Source organism: Mustela erminea, chromosome 19, assembly GCF_009829155.1.
Source record: "Mustela erminea isolate mMusErm1 chromosome 19, mMusErm1.Pri, whole genome shotgun sequence".
Classification (NCBI taxonomy): Eukaryota; Metazoa; Chordata; class Mammalia; order Carnivora; family Mustelidae; genus Mustela; species Mustela erminea.
This window is the reverse complement of record NC_045632.1, coordinates 15,859,245-15,878,536: the sequence shown is the minus strand read 5'-3', so window position 1 is coordinate 15,878,536 and position 19,292 is coordinate 15,859,245. Positions and strand designations below refer to the sequence as shown.

Genomic DNA, 19,292 nt, shown 5'->3' with positions numbered 1-19,292 from the left:
TGGCTGCTGTGGGGGGTTGGGTCGCATGGGCCACGGAGGCAACAGTGTGTCCAGCTCGGGGGACCACAATGGCCCGGACAGGTGGAAGGACATAACAGATGGTCAGCAGACAGGAGTGCAGCGTGCACCCACCAGCGGGGACGTGGCCACAAAGGTGGGAGGAAGGTGCAGGCAGATGGTTGGGAATGCCGGCCCCGTGCCTGGGATAAGCCTCAGCGAGGAGCAGGCTGGAGCTGGCCAGACAGGAAGAGGCCCGCAGGTGCCAGGCAATGGAAGAAGGCTTTTGGGACAGTGTGTCCTGGCGTTCAGGCCACATCTCGCAGTGTGGGTGGCGGACAGGCCTGGGTGGCTCCCGTGGGACAATCAGAGCTCATCTCTGCACAGAGCCAGGAGGAGTCCCCTCCACTTTTAACAACTTCTCACTCTCGGCCCCCTTCCCCACATGCAGAGATTGTGGACGGCAATGCAAAGATGACCCTGGGAATGATTTGGACCATCATCCTCAGGTTCGCCATCCAGGACATCTCTGTGGAAGGTGAGAGCCTGCACACTGGCAGACTGTGCCTTTCCTCCCCTCCCTGCTTCCTCCCAGCTTGGGGAGAGTTAGATTACAATGTTGGGGTTCGGTCTTCCTGCTTGAGGTTCTGCCCTGTTTCCCAGCATCCCTCCCAGGGCCTGGCCCTGTGCGAGAGTGGTTAGTGAGATGCTGGCCCAGCTGCAGGTGAGGGGGGGCTCCAGCAGCTGCCCAGCTCTGCTCTCCACCCAGAACCCTTTGGCTCCTGTGGTCTCCGTCTCAGTGGACCCTCACCAGATCCTCATCAGATGGGCACAATTGATCCCATTTTACAGTCAAGGAATCTGAGTCATAAAGTAAACTAGTGATGGAGTCAGGCCTGGTGCAGTTCTCTTGTGCATCAGAACCCTGCATGTGTCTGCCTGACACCCCCATCCTCTGACCTTTGCCTCCCAAGACCCTGGGGCTGGGCCAGACTGGCCAGGAAGGAGCTGCTGCACTTCCCCTCCCAACGCCTGTGTGTGCTGCAGCATGAGAAAAGGCATCCCAGCCAGCCCTTGGAGGGGATGTGTGCAGTAGGCCACAGCGGTGACTGGGATGGACAGGTCCTCTGCCCCCAGAACCCCCAGTCTGTCCCTGGGGAACCGATGACCTGGGCTCCCCAACTCCCATTTCCCTGAAGCCGCCCCTGCATCTGGGAGACCCCAGTGCTCCTAACCCCCTGCTGAGTCTTTGCGTTCAGGAGAGCGCGAGACCAGCAGCTGGGGCTCATTGAGCACTGTGTTGGTGGATAAAGGCACAGGCCTTGTGGTCAGAAACATGGCCCAGTGTCAGGCAGCCTCGTCGCTGCCACTTCCTGGGAGGACTCTGGGCAGGTGACGACTCAGGGCTGGCTCTGCAGACAATGCCTAGGACCAGCAGAGGCCTGTGGAGTCTGGAGCAGGAGCAGCTCTCGTCCCCAGCTGTGCTGCTGTCCATCTGACCTCTGTGCTCGAGTCCCAAGTACCATTCCCTGGGACTGGGTCCTAAAGGTCAGGTTTGGAGCCGGTGCTCACCGTCCTCGTGTGTTTCTCAGAGACCTCCGCCAAGGAAGGGCTGCTTCTGTGGTGCCAGCGGAAGACGGCCCCTTATAAGAACGTCAACGTGCAGAACTTCCACATCAGGTGAGCGCCCGGCCACAGCGTCCCACCCCGTCTCCTTCCCTCACTGTCCCCCTCCCCCGGAGACGGAGATCCGTCCTCGCACTTGCACCCTTTTCCTGGTTCTCCCCCACGGGTCAGGGCCGCCCAAGCGAAGTCCCGCAGTGGGCCGTCTCCCTCTGTAGCAGGCTGTCCCGTTCAGGGCAGTCACACTGTCCCAGAGGCGAGCACTTGCTTGTAAGGTACTTGTCACCCGTCAGAGGCTGGTCTGTTGATATGTATTCCCTTCTTTAATCCTCACAATGACCCTGTGGAGCTATCACTACCCCATTTTATAGACGTGGAAACAGGGAGCAGGAAGTAACGGGACTTGCCCAGGGTCGTGCTGACAGTGAGAGCTAGGATTTCACCACTGGTCACCCGCCTGCAGCTGCTCTGCCCTACTCTTTCCATCCAGTGCCCGCCACACACACACTGTCTAGTAATCATGAATTAATCCTTCCTGTGGGTGTCTAGGCTGTCCGCGCTCGCATGATGGTGAGAGGGCCCTCCTTTCAACCTTTCCCTTTCCATCCCCAGCTGGAAGGACGGTCTTGCCTTCAACGCACTGATCCACCGGCACAGACCAGAGCTGATCGAGTATGACAAGCTGAGAAAGGTTTGCCTCTTGCTGTTCCCCTCAGTGGCCGGAGATACACAGAGTCTGACCTTGAGCCTGATCTTGGGTCACCTCCCCCAAGCCTGTCCATTGCTGGTGTCCACAGCTGGATTCTGCACTCAGATGGCCAGGCTGGGGGAGCCTTGTGCCAGCTGTCACCAGACCCCAGGCTTTATGGCTGATTCTTGCTGCCCTTGCTTCCCTTGGGGACTGTCCCCTTTTCCCTTTATGGGCATTGCAACTGCCCACAGTTATTTTAGGGCTTGGCCAGCCGTGCCTTCTAGCTCCCCTCCCTTAACCTTTTAGCCTCTGGAAGCACTTCCTCTCTGTCTAATGGAGAAGGGGGTGACGAGTTCTAGACCATCCCCACCGGCAGGTGTTTCCTGTGTAGGGTCCTTTCTCATTTGCCTCTGCAAAGCTTGGGATCCTGTAAGACCAAGGCCATGGCCTCTAGGAGCTCCCAGCAGAGAAGGCAGGGTAATGTGTCCAGAACAAACGTGCCATAAGGCCGTGTACATGCGCTGGGGCTGAATGAGGGTGGCAGGGGGTTCAGGCCCAATGAGTCAGGGATGGATAACGCACCTGAGCTGGCACAGAGTCGAGGAAGGACCCCTGGATTTGGGGGCAGCCTAGAGCCATTGGGGGGGTATTCCCAACTTGAGGGGCTGCGGGCATGAGCCTGCACTTGGTCTGTCCCAAGTTCCCCTGGGTAATTGGATGGGGCTCTAGCTGGACATGGATTAAGGCACATGAGGGAGGGTCTTTTAATTCCATGGACAGTGGGGAGACTGTGCGAAGGGATGCTTCAGGAAGGCTGCACCTTGGAAGCTCTCAGTTTACCCCCTCCTCATCACCCCCCCAGTGCATGGTCTGGACTCCACTTCCCAGGTTTTCAGGACAGAGCTCTTAATCTGGGGTCTAGAGAGCTGGAAAATGTAAGAAAAAACATACCTGTGTTTTCTCTGGAGAAAACATTGACAGTTTGCCCCACAAAGATTTCCAGAAGCCTTTCTTTGGGTAGGAGTGGACTCCATCTGGGTGTCCCCAACTCCATTCCCCACCGCAGCATAGGGGGGCTGAGAACTGCTTCAAGAACCCTTTCCAGTCCTGCCCCTTCCCAGAATGCCTCCCCTCCAGGCCAGCTTTGTTCCCATGTGCTTCTGCTCCTGCCCCTGACCAAGTTCTTCCTCTTTACCCAGGACGATCCCGTCACCAACCTGAACAATGCTTTTGAAGTGGCTGAGAAGTATCTAGACATCCCTAAGATGTTGGATGCGGAGGGTAAGCACATCCCTTCTGTTCTGTCCCCACCCTGTTCAGCGCACGTCTGTGGTAGCTTGAGGGAGCTGGCTGTACCAGTGAGACGGGCTGAAGGAAGCTGGTCGAACCGAAGACCGTGGTCCTGCCCGGGAGCCAGAGCAGGAGCAGCCTGAGTAGACCAGACGGGCTCAGGGAGGGATGAGGAAGCTGGGAAAGGAGTAGCTTGAAGAGGACAGGTTCTGGGGGCCGCATCTTGAAACAGGACATGAGTGTCCTGCCAGTACCCAGCCTGAGTCCTGCCCCTCTCATGGGATGGGCAGGCCAGATGGCCAGGGAGGCCTGGCTCCTGCAGACAACCCAGATGACTGCCTTCCCTGCTTGCCTCAGGCTCGGAGTCCGGAGCCCATCAAAGTGGAGTGTTTGTTTTTTCCTTTTCCGGCTTTGTTCCATTTCCCAGCCATGCACACCCCCCACCGCCCCCAGCCAGGACCCATGGCTCTGGCCTCTGGTGGCCCCTGGGGCTGACTGTTGAGCAGCCCCTTGAGGCCTTTCTCAGAGAGAGGAAGTGGCCTCATTCTAATCCAGTTCCCACAGCCTTGGCCTTTCTAGAGACCACAAGGGATGGAGGAGCTGAGGGTGTGGACAAGCCCGCTAGAGTCAGCAGGGGTCACTGAATCCATTCTGAGGGTCTTTCTCCTGGGATGCCTGTGGCCTTGGGAGAGTTTGGATCCCAGTGAGCAACAACCCCTCCCCACCGCCCCTACTTGGGCGGTTTAACCCTTGTCGTTCACTTACAGACATCGTGAACACGGCCCGGCCCGACGAGAAGGCCATAATGACCTATGTGTCCAGCTTCTACCATGCCTTTTCGGGAGCGCAGAAGGTACCGGGCAGGGCCAGGCAGGCCCACCTCGCCGCCACTGCCCAATGCCGCTGCTGCCTCTCGCCTCCCATGCTCACCTCGTTTCTCTTGCAGACGGCAGTGGCCTCTCTCCGACTGGAAGCCGCCCCCCCCACCCCGACTTCAGGCAGCACTGCCCGTGTAGTCTTTGCTCACAGTGTCTGTTTCACTTCTGGTCTGGGCCAGACTCCGTTCCAGGCGTGGGGCATACAGTAGGGACTGGGTCAGACAGGATCCCTGATCTCATGCAGCTGCCATGTCAGTTGGGGAGACAGTTGACAGGTGTGGCCTCAGCTCAGGTCATCTCATGTGGTTATCAAGCACAGTAGAGAATGTGGGGCAGGTTAGGGGAATGTGGGAGACAGATGCAGGGGGCTGCTTCAGCTGGGGGCCGTGGCGGGAAGCTTCTGCCGGCCGACCTACGCAGGCACCTGCTGTGACGGGTGGGAGCTGCAACATGAAGATCAGCAGGAATGATCTTCCAGGCAGATGGTAGAGCAAGGTGCAAAGGTCCTGGGGCAGAAATGAGCTTGGCTTATTCAAGGAAAGGCCAAGAGGAGAAGAATGAGGTTAGAGATGGTAACAGGGCCAAGATGTGTAGAATCACAATAGTCTGGGATCTGGAGTTGAATTCAAAGGGCCCCCAGAGACCACTCAGCGGTCTGTTCTAGGGGTGGTAGCTGATTACGTAAGACATGATCTCACTGATGTTTTCAGAAAGATCAGTTAGCCTTTGAGCCCTCTGGCTCTGCACAAGGCTTCCTCTCCAAAGCCAGTAGCCAGTGTCACCCAGCTCTGGTTAGAAAAGGGACTCACCTATTCGGACTTCTCCCTTGGCCTCTACAAAACCTCGGCAAAACTCGCCCATGCTGCCAGAGCCAGGGTTTGGCTTCCAGTCTGGAGTGAGCGCCCTTCCTCCCGCATGAGCCTCGGGCCCGGCCCCGGTGCCCTCCCTGCAGCTGTCACTCTCTCCTGCCTCTCTCTCTCTCTTTCTCTCTCTCTCTGCGCAGATATTGTAGGCACTCTGAGGCCAGATGAGAAGGCCATCATGACTTACGTGTCCTGCTTCTACCACGCTTTCTCGGGGGCTCAAAAGGTGAGCTGGGGCGGAAGCATCCCTCACTGCTATGGCCGGAGCCTGATCCTCGCTGTCCCTTTGTCCCTGCCACCCATTTGTGGTTGGAGCCCTTGCCAGACCATCCCACAGGCTGCACCAGCATGAGGATGCACCCGGTCAGGAGGGGTTCTCGGGACCGTGGGCCTTATGTGCTGACAGACCACGTGTATTCTCTGTGAGCAGAGCCTGGCCCGTAAAAATGGGGGAGGCGTCCCTGTAGAGCCGCATTTAGCAGGTGTGCTCCTTCCTGGCCATTCGGCTGCCCTGTCCTTCTTTCTGTGCTGCGCCCTGCCCTGGTCAGTTGCCTGCTGGCCTGGCTGTGTGCTCGCACTGGGGAGCACTGGCTTTTCCGGCCCTCTTCACGCCTTCTTCCCCTCACGGGTGCTGCAGGAAAGGCTTGGTCCGAGCAGGTTACATCCTCTCTGGACTCCTGTCCCCAGCGCCGCCGATACCAACAGTGCCCTCGGGGGTGTCTGAGCCCAATGGCAGCTGTCCACTCCCATGAGAAGGCACCCGGCGGCTCCTGGGCAGGGAGACTCTGCCTGGAGGCCCGGGCACCTTTGTCCTCTCCACTTGCCTCATGTTTCGTGGGTCCTGGGTCCATGTACTCCCGGTGACTTGATTCCATGTCAGCCGTTAGGAGCAGGCAGGGCCGGGGAGGAGAAACTGGCTTTTGTTAGTTGAGCGTTTACTGCATGCTGGGCAGTCCTGCGGCAGCTCCGCATGCGCAGGTTCTAGGAGAGTCCCGCGCATGGCGGGGCGGTGGGGGGGTGCTGTTACCTTCCTGTAACAGGAGGACACCAGAGTTCAGAGAGGCAGGGAGCCCTTCGCAGAGTCACAGGACCAGAGCTGCACCTGCTGGTCCGGTGGAGCTCCTTCTGTGGTCCATCTCTCCTGGTCCCTGCTGTCACCTCTTAGCAGTGTGACCTGAGATGAGTCCCTTTCCTTCAGTTTCCCCACCTGTAAAACGGGGATCCTACCCATCCCTGTCTCAGGATTGTCCTGAGGGTGAAGTGAGCTCACATAGAATGGCGCCTAGCCCCGTAAGCACTCAGCTGGTGATGGGGTGGTCAGAGCAGCCTTCTGGGTGTGCCCCGTCCACCATGGTCTTCCTAGCCCCATGGCCTCTCCCCACCCAGCCAGCGTGTGGCCGGAACTTGTGTTTGCGGTGTTCTGTTGGGGGGTGGGGGCGGGCAGCGGTGGAAGATTCCCGGACTCAGACCCAACCTGGCTGACCGCACGCTTGCCACTGGCCTCGCCGCTCCGCAAGGTCCTGGCCGGCTTCACTGCCCACCACATCTCCCTCTCCTGCCCAGGCTGCCCTTCCCGGCTTCACGCTGGCCTCCACTGCGGTGGGAGCTAGGAGGCCTTGAGGGATTTGTGGGAGCAGATAGTGGCAGAAAAGCTCAGGCGCATTTGGGGGTTTCTGAGGCAGCTGGGCCTGTCTTGGGAGACAGGAAGAAAAGGTCAGGCTACTGGGAGCTGCCCATTCACCAGGAGACGTGCTGCACTTGGGCTTCTCCAGCTGTCGGTCCGGCTTCCCCCAGCCTGTGTTGACTTCTGCAGACAGCCCTGCGATGCTTTTATTCGTGCTACTCTGTGTCCTCAGAGACTCAGGCCAGCCGCTCAGAAGAGTGCTCTCTGGCATCCGTTCTGGTTTATAAGCACAGGGCAGACTCCAGACCTCATGGGAAGTATGCCCGTTCTCTCCTGATAGTTTATTTTTTGTCCCTAAGCAATTGCTGCTTTCCTTTGTTCGCTCCTTCATTCATCAACTTTGAGTATCTAAAACTTAACCCAGTCCCTAGAGGGGTGCCAGGAATTCAGCGGTGAAACAGTCCCTCCGACTAGCAGCTCCCCACTCGGGGTGGATCTGAGCACGGGGTACCCGTTGTCTCTCTCAGTCCGGTCAGGGACTGACACCCCACAAGAACCCCCCCACCCTCCGCAAGCTGAGACCTCAGTTCTGCTTCCGGCCCGCACTCGGCCGAGGCCCTTGTGAGCCTCATCTCTGAGGCACAGTGCCTGGGGCTGTTGGCGTGTGGCCTGCGGCGTGGTGCCCAGCGTGTGCATGTGTGGGCACATGTACACGCACGCCAGTCCCGGCTGGTCCCCCACTCACCTCCCCACCTGTCCCGGAGGCAGCGTGTGGACAGGAGAGGCTGGGCGTCGGGGCCTGTGGCTAGCAGGTGTGGAGCCATCCCCAAGCCTCTCTGTTTTCCTTCCCCACCACTCTGTAGACCCTCCTCACTCTTTCTGTTCCTGTTCTGTTGCCGTTTCAACTTCTCCTCTTGGACCCTTTCTGTGCTTCCTGAAAGGTACCTGGTCTTTCTGCTCCCCGTGTGGCACCCCCCGCTCTCCTTCTTCGCCACTCCTCGCGTTTCCCCAGCAGGACAAGGCAGCACGTTGTCCCGTAGTCCTGAGCAGAGGCTGGTCACAGTCTCCACCGCTCCCTTCTGCCTCGTGGGTGGTGACTTCTGCCCAATGAATCATCCGCACCCACCTCTGAAGGGAGGATTAGAAAGGGGATACTGGTGCTTTCCTGTGCATAGACTTCTTTGGGGGCCCCTGAATCTCTGCTGCAGACCTTTCCACCCGGGGGACACTCCTTCAGGGCTTGGCCCAGTGGAGGACCCCACCCAGCTTCACTACTCGGCCTCCTTTTCTGTGGGCCTGTTAATCCATTTCCCCAAGAGTGGAAGGGCTCCCTGGCCCCCTTCAGTGTCTCCAGGGTCCAGGCCAAGGGAGCCGAGGGGCCCAACTTTGCCGGGGGCGGGAGGTGCATTAGCGGTAAGCTATGGGGACGCCGGCAGAACCCATCAGGACGCAGCCACTCAGGGTGCCATCTTGCTGGAGCTGTGCTTCTCTCCTTCCTTCCTCGGGGAGTGCTGGGTGGGCTGTGGACGGGCCGGCTCTGGGGGATGAGCCTGTCAGGAGGGAGGGTCACCAGCCCCTAGGTACCCCTGACCATGGCACTTCCCCTGTCCCAGGCTGAGACCGCTGCCAACCGGATCTGCAAGGTGCTGGCGGTCAACCAGGAGAATGAGCACCTCATGGAAGATTATGAGAGGCTGGCTAGTGACGTAAGTCTGCCACTCACTCCAGCCCCACCACAGTGGGAGGACTGGGGTGCCTCTGGTTACCCTTGGGCGAAGGCCATGTGACACTTGCAGAGGGGAGGGCAGACACAGCAGTGACCCTTCCTAGATAAGGACATGAGCTGACAGACTGTGGAGTGTGGCCAAGCCAGTGTGTGACCTTCCAGGCTAGCGTCATAAAAGGCTGAGAGTCAGACCGGTGTTGTCACCATGCTCCCTGGTTTCTGTGGTCTTGAGCTCAGGTTCCTGCAGAGGTACTTAAGGACAGAGTTTCCCAAGCACCCCACCACTCCAGAATTATCGGGGGAGGTTTTAAAAAAACCTGCCATGCCCTCACTGCAGGCTGACTGACTCAGTGGGATGGAGGGAGACCCCTGCGCAGTTACAGTGGCAGGACTGCGGTTCGTCACGGCGGGCCCGGCACCTCACTTCTAGAGCAGGGTCTACTGTCTACACAGCAGCCCTGAGCGGAGGGAACACGTCTCACCCCTTTTCCAAGTGGGGAAACAGACCCAGAGGGTCAGGCACCAGGCGCACAGCTGGCAGAACAGAGAGCCAGAGGTCAAACCCAGGCAGCTCTGCTCCAGAGCCTGAACCTGGAAAGGCCACTGGGAACGTGGGTGTTTAGTTTTGGGTTCCCTCTTTTATTTTAAGAACTTCCACTTTAAAAAAATACATATGTATATATTGGAGTTTCTGGAGAGCAGTGGTTTGAATGCTCTTCGAGACTAATGGTTCCCAGACTTGGAAATTTCACGAACCAGGAATATTTGAAAAAGTATTTGACAGCCAGCCTATGGTGACCAGCTTTTAGTTTTGCCAAGTTAAGGATATTTTTAAAAGAAAAAGCCAACCAAGTACCCGGCTGGCTTAGTGAGGTGTGAAAGTCTTGATCTCAGGGTTGTGAGTTTGAATTCCACGTGGGGACAGAGATTACTTTAAATACTTTTAAAAATTAAAAGAAGCTACCGTCTGTTACCACCATGCTTTGTAATACCAAGAGAAAGTTAAAAGCTTCTGTCTTGGAATCCTGTCGCTTCCTAGGAAAGAGCGGCTGGCACCATCCACCAAGATGTAATGACACATAGATCCTTTTTTCCTTGGTTTTCTCATTTTGCCAGAGTTTGGCACTTGGGAATCATTTCTTCAAGCATCTCCACACTGGACAGTAAGATTTTCCTCTCCAAGGATTGTTCTAGAATTGCTTGTTTGTACCTGTCCTCACTCTGTCACATATGAGGGGCTCATAAAATACATATCACAACCCCCCCCCCCCCCAACTGTCAAGTTGTTTCTGTCCCGGGCCCTGTGCCCAGTGTGCGGACCGCCTCAGATTGAGTCTGCCATGCTGTGGGCTCTTCCCTGGAGGATGCTTACAGCCCAGGAACAAGGAAGCAACGAGGTGTCACTCCAGGACAGTGCGGAGCTCAGCGGTCATGGGGCTGTGTGCTGGGACTGACGGGAGGGGCGCGTGTATTGAGCCCACCTGGCTTCGATCTCAGGTCTGAGGAGGAGGCAGCCCAGGAGCAAGGCATGCCCAGGATATAAGCAGAGAGCAGCACAGTGGTTCAGAGGGGGGCACACATCCTCGTAGTTCCCAGTCTTAGGCTCCCAGTGGGCACCACGGAGAAGTCAGGCTGGGGTGCAGGGCTGATCCCGGGGTGGGGGGGGGGTCCTGGAAAACCCGTGCCCCTCATGCCCATGAGTGGGGCCAGCGCCCCCCACCCACCCTGCCTTCACCCTGAGGCCTCTGGTATGCCCGCAGCTCCTGGAGTGGATCCGGCGTACCATCCCCTGGCTGGAGGACCGGGTGCCGCAGAAGACCATCCAGGAGATGCAGCAGAAGCTGGAGGACTTCCGGGACTACCGGCGCGTCCATAAGCCGCCCAAGGTTCAGGAGAAGTGCCAGCTGGAGATCAACTTCAACACGCTGCAAACCAAGCTGCGGCTCAGCAACCGGCCTGCCTTCATGCCCTCCGAGGGCAGGATGGTCTCGGTGAGTGCCCGGGGTGTATGGCCCGCTCCCAGCCAGCCCGCAGGGTTGAGGGGCAGGAGGGGGTACAGCTGACTCTTGAGCACATTCTTCCTCCCCCGCCACTTGACTTTTACACCCATTGTCTGCATTTGGACCCCTCCGTAGGCCGTGATTCCAGAATCTCCGAGTGCTCGAGGCCACTTTTTAGGAGAGACAGGGTCCCCGCTGCACGGTTGCCTGGCTCTCGTAGCGCATCTGGGGCATTCCTTCATCGTCACCCACTCAGTTAATGCAAAAATGCGTGCACCTTGTGCTGGGCCCAATCCAGGCACGGGCTAGACGCGACCCCAGGCCATTTACGCTGCCTGCCTTCCCATCAGCGTCCCTCAGGAAGGGATCATCCTGCTGGGTGGCCCAGCTCCCCCTTGCAACTCCGTTCGTCTTGTGTCCCCATAGGACATCAACAACGGGTGGCAGCACTTGGAGCAGGCCGAGAAGGGCTATGAGGAGTGGCTGCTGAACGAGATCCGCAGGCTGGAGCGGCTCGACCACCTGGCAGAGAAGTTCCGGCAGAAGGCCTCCATCCATGAGGCCTGGACCGACGGTAGGGTCCCCCAGCTTCCTCGGCCCGCTCCCATCTCGCACACCTGCGCGCACATACACCCTCACAGCCCCTCGTGCCGTTGGGTCTGTTTGTCACACCCCCTTTCGTGCTGCCTGTTGACATGCCTGTCATGCAGCTCTGGGTTCCCCCAACCCTGGGCAGGAGGAACACTGTGGAGCTGAGCTGTCCCATCTGCTCTAACCTCTGAGGCTCCTTCCAGGTGGGCCCCCGTCTGGGTGGGCCGAGGCCATCCTCCAGGAGTACAGCCTAACCTCATCCGGGTTCCAGCAACAAGGGAACCCTTGTCCCTCTTTGCTGCTGTGTCGTCTTTGAGGATAGCGCCCCTGCTAGGCCAAGGCGGCCGGGGGTTGGGGATGTGTGGGATGGGCTCTCCCATCCTGGGAAGCCTGTGTTCAGATATTCTGCCTGTCTTTTCACTCCTGCGCACTTTGTCAACTTGGACTTCACACAGAAGAGCCAGTGCTGGGTGGGCCTGTGTGCGCAAGCACGGTCCTTAAAGGCAGGTCCAGGGAGCCATCCCCCAGTTCAGCTGCCCACCCCAGGAGCTCTTTCTCTTGTTCAGGGGCCCGGGCCCCCGGAAGCAGGGCTTCTTCCAGAAGGGTAGCCTGTGGTGTCCACTGTTTCTCGGCAGCCCCACAGCTGCCTCGTCCCTTGGCTCTAGATGTGGAATTCCAGCACGTCCCTGGCCCTCGCTCAGGACCCACACTGTGGTTGAGATTCCAAATCCCGGGGGTCTGAAAGCCTTCAGAAATGGGCCGGTGCCTGCGAAAGCCACGAGCCAGGGCTCCCGCCCGTCCACTTGTGGCTGCCTCCTCCCCAACTGCCTTGCTGAGTTTAGTCTTCCTTGTGTGGCTCAGGGTGATGTCTCATCCCTCCACCCCACCATCCCCCATCAGGTCCTTGCTGAGCTTCTGGGGCTCCTCTAGCTAGTGGGCAGGCAACCCTGAGACCTACCGAGAGGCACCTGTGTGACCTGCCCACATGTCACCCTGCACAACCCGCAGCCTCGGGCCCACCTGCCCCGTGTTCCTGGCCACAGGACCACTCATGCCCTCGTCATGTTAATGCGGGCTGTTGTTTTCAGCAGCAGCTGCTGGGCCCAGAGCCAAATCCTAATCCCTCCTCTGCTAGGAGGGCCATGTGGCCGAGGGAGCCGAGTGTCCGCTGGGGAGTCCGCGGGGGCCAGGGGCACAGGCACCTCGACCTTGTAGCAGCGTGTACGTGCTGGAGGCGGGGGCGGGGGGCCATTTACTTCATTTGTTGATTGATTCCTAGCCCAGTACTTTCGGGGGCAGGGCCAAGGCCCAGGGAGCCTCCTGTCAGAGGACCCTTGGGTGTGAGTAGATTTTACTGCATCTGTACGTCACACCTGTACTGTCTCCCATCCTCATTCGTGTCCGTCCTTCCATGGGCTCTGGACATCATGCTCGGGCGCTTCCCTTATCAGCCTCTTGGCCCAGGTCGTCAGCCTTTGTCCCTTACCTGGAGCTACAGGGGGCCCAGGGCGGGTGTATCCTGAGGCGGGAGGGATGTGGGTGTGAGGCGCCCCTCCCCCACCCCGCCAGAGTTCTTTCCCTGGGAGTGACAGGGGCTGGCCTTCCCCACAGGCGTTGAGAAGGTGGCTCAGCATATAGCTGGGGCCCAACTGGTTCAGTGGCCTCCACATGCCCCTGTCCCCCCACCCCCACCAAGCACTTTGGCATCTGGCCCTGCCCCTCAACGGCAGCCTGGAACCCCCAGGTGGGCTTGTCTGCTCTCGTTCCCAAGGCCTAAAGCCACCCAATTTTCAGCAGGGGAGGATAGACTCTTGGCCCCCTCTACAGCCCTGGAATCCCATGCCAGCAGCCTGCTTTCTCTGGAGGGCTGGGCCCAGAGAGGGGGTTGAGCCACCATAGTTGCAAGCCTCCCTCACCATCCCCCAACTGCCCGCAGGGGCGAGGGTCCATCTAGCTGCTGTGCCGCAGGTTTTGGATTGTCAGGGAGGAAAAATGGAAACGAGCCTCTGCATCCCCACTGCGGCTGCCCCTTGGCCTGACTCCAAGGCATCCGTGGCCACGAGCCGCTCCTCCCAACTCCCCCCATTACCCCCTTGCCAGCTCCCTTGCTGAAACTCTGCTGAGGCAGAGAAGTGGTAACCTACTATTTCGGGTTCCCACCCTTGGGAGAAAGCAATTTGGTGAAGGGAATTGCAAGCTTGCCTTTGTGGTTAAGCCTCCTGCCCCAGGGCCGAGGCACCAGGGCCCATGGAGCCTCTTTCCCAGGCTGCCGCCTCCTGTCACCCGTGCCAGGCCCGGTGCTCGGGGCCGCTGAGATGTGGATGGGCCTCACTCCGTGCCCATGCTGCTGGAGGCCTGAGACCAGGCTCGGGCCTGGGGCCCATTTCTTGAACGAGGGAACAGGTGGGGAAAGGCCTCGTGCCTGCCCACGGCACATGCTGTACCAGGCAGGCAGCTGTTGATCTCGTGCCCCAGAGCCAAGCTGAGGTCTGGGTCTCTGAGCTGCCACCCCAGGGCTAGCCTGGCTCATCTGAAGCAGAGCACCTGTAGGAGGGCTCCCAGCCACCATCACAGATTGGCCTCTCCCCACCCAGTTCTCTGTAATACCTTGCCATGCTTACAGGACTTCCTGGAGCTTCTCGCCTGGGGTGTATAATTAGCCAGGCTCCAGGACTAATAATAGCATGCCTCTCTTCCTTCAAAGGGCCTGACAGTGAGCCCCACCTCAGCGTGCATGGAAGGCCCGTAGGATGGGCTAGGACACCGAGGTGTGTGACAGGACCCCCCTGCCCCGGGAGCCTGGCCCCAAGCGTTGGGGGCAGGCCCAAAGGGTTGGGGCCATGGAGAGCTCTGGAACGCGCATCCTGCTCCCACTCTGCGGAGGCCTGGGCTACAGCCCTAGCTGCTGGTCTAGGAGCTGGCCCTCCAGGGATGGGCGTCTCCCTTTCCAGCCACGGTGGCAGAGTCTGGTCCCTGCCATCCACTGATAGAGGGCCCTGAGTTTAGAACACATGGGTTGGATGAGGATATCTGTCTCAGGCTCCCTAGCCCCACAGTGTCTCCCAGCTTCATCCAGGATATAGGTAGGCTTAGAGATCCCTTAAAAAGGCAAGGAGAAAGTTTCTGGAAGTTTCTTGTTCCCACAGCACCATGCTTGGTGAGGCAGGATGTGGGGTCTGGATCTCTTTTCCTGGGGTCAGACAGTCCCCTGGATTCCCACTGTGCTGTTGTCTGAACACCTCCCACCCTTTGCCCACCCCAGGGAAGGAGGCCATGCTGAAGCACCGGGACTATGAGACAGCAACCCTGTCAGATATCAAAGCTCTCATTCGCAAGCATGAGGCCTTTGAGAGCGACCTGGCCGCGCACCAGGACCGTGTGGAGCAGATCGCCGCAATTGCCCAGGAACTCAAGTACGCGAGGGGTCCCTGCTGGGAGTGGGGCGTGGCAGTGTCCTGGGGTCAAGCCTGCTTCGTGGCCCCTCTCACCTCCCCCCTTTCATATGCCAGGGAGAGCCCTTAGAGGACGATGCCTTTTGCCTAGTTGGTCTTAACCCCAGATGAGAAACAGGCAGAAAGGAGGTCTCTGACCGCCTTCCTGATGCTTTAGGCTCTAGGGGTCCGCTGGGCTCTACCTTTTGCCTGCCATACCACGGAGAGGTCCCCTGGCCCCCTGATGTGGGGGGCGGCCTACCCCCTGCCATTCCCACCCGCTCCTCCCAGAGGGGATCGGGCTGCACAGAGAGCCCATTGTTCCGCCCGGCCACTTCCCTCGCTTGCTGAGAATACACTTATTGTACGAGTTTCCAGGCTGCCGGGTTCTTCGCCCTCCCTTTCCCGCCCCAGTCAGATAAACTCGCGCGCACAGTTAGTACACCGAACCTCCAGAGCCAGTGAATGGGGCCTTATGCCACCGGCACGGCGGCCGCAGCAGGGAGGGCCCAGGGAGTGGGAGGCCTAGGCCATTACTTCATGGAAAATCCACAGGGCCTGGAGGGGCGGCACGGCTCCCAAAATAGCTGTCTGCTCAAAAATAGGATACTTGGCTGGAGCTGCCCTTTCCACAGACACCCCCCCCACCCTGCCAGTCATCCCTGAAGCTCTACTTATTTCTGTGAGGCTGGGGCTCAGCTGCGGTGCCTGGTGCATCCCCACGCCAGGCAGTGCCGGCTTCCTCCCTGACTCACTCCCTCTACTCTGCCCAGTTGCTCTGCGGCTTCCCTGTGCACTCAGTCAGAGGCAGGAGTGCTCTGTGGCTCCCCCAGGGGGCCCTCACGGTCGTGGGAAGACGGTGTCCCTTGGGATCTTGCCGCCTCTCATAGGCTTGAGCCTCAGGGCCTGGCACGCCCAGCTGGAGGTGGGTGATGTCCATAGCGCCTGTGGGAGGTGGCATGAGGGCGTGTTCTGCTGCTGACAGGCGAGCCCCTGGGCGCTGATGGGAAACAGACCTGGGGAAGTCCTTGGCCAGTCTGCCTCCCAGGCACCGGGAGCAGGTGTGTGGCACCCACTCTCCAGAGTTGGGGGGGCAGGCAGCCACCAAGGCAGCTTTTCTGGACAGTGGCCCTGCAGGAGGAAGGCAGGGCGATTTGGGGGTGCTGTCTGTTCCCTCGAAGATGAGTCAGAGGGCCAGGCAGTGGCCAGGATGAACCTGAGTAGACAGCCCGGCTAAGTGTTGGTGCAGAGTAATAATAGAAACTCAGAGCACTCAGTGTTCCACAGATACCGGCCCCTTTAATCGCCCGCAGCCCCGTGTTACGGAAGGGGAAACTGAGGCACAGAGAGGCTCAGGGGCTTGTCCACAGTCACACTGCTGGCGGGTAGCTGAGACAGGGGTGGAGCTCAGGCTGCCTGGCCCTTCTGGGGAGCCCAGCCCTGGTCCCCAGCCCCATACCCCAGGTCCTGTTCTTCCCAGAGTTGTTCGCTGCTCCCCATCCCTCCCCAGGCCCCCAAGGTCCTGCCTGTACCTCCACTCCCTGGGAACCTCTTGCTAAGAGTATCCAGGGTCTGGAACTCAGGAGGAAGGAATCCTGGGGCAGATAGGAGAAGAGCAGGGTCAGGAGGTCTGAGGGGCCAGGAACTATCATGTCTGCCCACTTTTAGAACAACAGTGTGGGTTTGCTGCTCATTTTTTCTTCATGTTCATTAAAGTAAATCCCTTTAATCATTGTTAGTACATCTACTCAGAGGGGACCAAGGACTGCCCTCCACACTTCATGTCCCCTCAGTAACTGGATCTCCACAGTAACCCCACGCCCATTTCATAGATGGGAACATCAAGGTCTCCAGAATAGGTTATTCACACGCGTGGGGTGACACTGGTACAGAATCAAAGAGCCAGGATTCTGACCAGGGGAACTTGGCCTAGGAGCCCATTGCTTAAAACCAGTGTGCCCTGCTGGACCTTTGTGTGACAGAAGCAGTCCAGACACAGGCAGTGTGGGGGTCCCCGCGTTTGGGTGTCATGACAGCCAGGTCTCACAGTGAGTCAGCAACTCCCCACCCCTCTGACCCTTACCCTGCTCCCTGCCGGGTCTCATGGCCACGTGTCTGCCCTCCCCACCCCACCCCTGCTGCACACCCCCCCCCACAGTGAGCTGGACTACTATGACTCCCACAACGTCAACACCCGCTGCCAGAAGATCTGCGACCAGTGGGACGCCCTTGGCTCTCTGACCCAGAGTCGCAGGGAAGCTCTGGAGGTGAGGGGGTGGTGACATCACCCACGGAGCCCTATGCCCCTGGGGGTCGGTGGGAGCAGACGCCGCCAGGACATCCGAGCTTCCTCTCACTCACCTCGAGGGGACGTTCTCTGACCCCTTGGGTCCCCGGGCCACCAACCACTTGCTCGCTGACTGACCTCCCCGTCCTGTTCCTGCACACACCAGAAAACAGAGAAGCAGCTGGAGACCATTGACCAGCTGCATCTGGAGTATGCCAAGCGGGCCGCGCCCTTCAACAACTGGATGGAGAGCGCCATGGAGGACCTCCAGGACATGTTCATCGTGCACACCATCGAGGAGATCGAGGTCCGCAGCTGCCCGCGCACCCCAGGGGACCGCTGTGGACCTGGGCTGCCCTTCATGCCTCCTCCTCCTTCCAGGGCCTGATCTCAGCCCACGACCAGTTCAAGTCGACGCTGCCGGATGCCGACAGGGAGCGGGAGGCCATCTTGGCCATCCACAAGGAGGCCCAGAGGATCGCCGAGAGCAACCACATCAAACTATCGGGCAGCAACCCCTACACTACCGTCACCCCGCAGATCATCAACTCCAAGTGGGAGAAGGTAGGCAGGCTTGGCGGCGGGGCTGGGGCGGGCTAGCCGGGGGAAGGGCCACCCCGACCGCCATGGCTCACCACCCCCATCCTCCCCCAGGTGCAGCAGCTGGTGCCCAAGAGGGACCATGCGCTCCTGGAGGAGCAGAGCAAGCAGCAGTCCAACGAGCACCTCCGCCGCCAGTTCGCCAGCCAGGCCAACATCGTGGGGCCCTGGATCCAGACAAAGATGGAGGTGAGGGCCCATCGCCCCAGCCTAGCTGAGCTAGGAGCCACTCTCAGGGCAGAGTGGGGGAGGATCCCCAGTTGTCTCTGGTGGGTCTGCCAGGGGCCCCGCTCTGGGAGTGAGGGCAGCCTCCTGGGATCGGTGTTGATGGAAGTGACAGCCCGCTCCAGAGGGAAACCTGGTGGAGAAGTCAGGTAGGGGAGGGTTCGAGTCTGAGCTCTGCCTGCTGACCAGGGGGTCAGGTACAAGCGAACTTCTGCTCCTGGGTTTTCGCATCTCTAAAAAGGGATGGAAAGAGTCCTTTCATTACCTCGGCAATGCTTGGGCACCGCTCTGCGGCAGCTACTGGACGAGCACTGGTGCTGGAATCAGGGTGGTCCGAGGGCAGACCCTTCCAGTGGGCTCACCAGTGAGCCTTGGGACCCAACCCGGGAATGTCTGCACAGATGCTGCTTACAGCCTGGGCACACCTTACAGAGCGTTCATTTCACCCAGGCTTTGAGCCAGGGCAGGGGTGGGGCTCCAGGCTGGCTCAGCTGCACCACCACCCTGGGAACCCCCGTTTTGGGGGCTTGTGCTCAGGAGCCCGGATTCTGAAGCCGGCCAGGCTGGGTCTGGATCCTGACCCTGCCTCTTGCCGTGAGCAGTTGCTGTGTTTGGGCCTCAGTTTCCAGGCCTATCGCCATCCTGGGCCTCACAGGGAGTTGGGGATGTGCACCGAGGTTAGGCCTGGCCTGCCTCAGCCCAGACACCGCCCCCTGGCGGCCTGTACTCCGGAGGGTGGACCCGGAGGGGACCATCAGCCCGCAGCCGGCTTCCAGGCATGGGAGGGCCCCTTGGGAGGCCTCCTGCAGCCAGCAGCCCCCACCTTCCATGCAGGAGATCGGGCGCATCTCCATCGAGATGAACGGGACCCTGGAGGACCAACTGAGCCACCTGAAGCGGTACGAGCGCAGCATCGTGGACTACAAGCCGAACCTCGACCTGCTAGAGCAGCAACACCAGCTCATCCAGGAGGCCCTCATCTTCGACAACAAGCACACCAACTACACCATGGAGGTAAGGCCCGCCCAGTGCCCACACCGGGGTCCCTGTGGCCGTGCAGGCCCGGCCTTGGGCCCAGTAGGAGAGGCGCCTGCCGTTTTCTCTTTCCTCTCTGTCCCTCTGAGCGAAAAGACTAGATCAAATGTTAACACGTTTCTAAGAAATCAGTTCCCATTGTTGCTTCCATCACTGTGACAACACGGCATTGGGACACGCTCCTCGGAGAGCTGGGAGGGGGTGCGGCCCCTGCCCCCCGCCCCCGTGGCCTCGTCCTTGCTGGGGGACACAGATGTGTGTGGGCACGCACTCGCTGTGGTCAGATTGACATGTCGGGGCTGGTTGGCAGCCTGACCTCATCCACAGTGACACCTCATGCCGTCCAAGGGCGCTGATACCACAGAGAAACCTGGGTCCCCCACACACGGAGAGCCAGTTAAACATGCTGCCCTACCCCAGTGGTCTGCGTG

At 59.5% G+C, this 19,292-nt stretch overlaps 1 protein-coding gene across 5 annotated transcripts in view; it reads left to right on the top strand.

Annotated features, from left to right (window-relative positions):
• Positions 1 to 19,292, top strand: part of ACTN4 (actinin alpha 4) — a 68,527-nt gene that overhangs the window by 45,848 nt on the left and 3,387 nt on the right. For 3 of the 5 annotated variants that reach the window (XM_032325363.1, XM_032325360.1, XM_032325362.1), the window contains exons 4-17: positions 449 to 535; positions 1,590 to 1,677; positions 2,233 to 2,311; positions 3,511 to 3,592; positions 4,369 to 4,454; positions 8,580 to 8,672; positions 10,453 to 10,683; positions 11,119 to 11,266; positions 14,546 to 14,696; positions 16,873 to 16,981; positions 17,168 to 17,308; positions 17,383 to 17,565; positions 17,656 to 17,790; positions 18,661 to 18,840. In XM_032325363.1, the coding sequence (XP_032181254.1) occupies positions 449 to 535; positions 1,590 to 1,677; positions 2,233 to 2,311; positions 3,511 to 3,592; positions 4,369 to 4,454; positions 8,580 to 8,672; positions 10,453 to 10,683; positions 11,119 to 11,266; positions 14,546 to 14,696; positions 16,873 to 16,981; positions 17,168 to 17,308; positions 17,383 to 17,565; positions 17,656 to 17,790; positions 18,661 to 18,840 (1,793 nt within the window). Of the gene's footprint in view, positions 1 to 448; positions 536 to 1,589; positions 1,678 to 2,232; positions 2,312 to 3,510; positions 3,593 to 4,368; positions 4,455 to 5,482; positions 5,569 to 8,579; positions 8,673 to 10,452; positions 10,684 to 11,118; positions 11,267 to 14,545; positions 14,697 to 16,872; positions 16,982 to 17,167; positions 17,309 to 17,382; positions 17,566 to 17,655; positions 17,791 to 18,660; positions 18,841 to 19,292 lie in introns of all 5 variants that reach the window. The other 2 variants (XM_032325364.1, XM_032325361.1) reach the window with 1 other exon arrangement.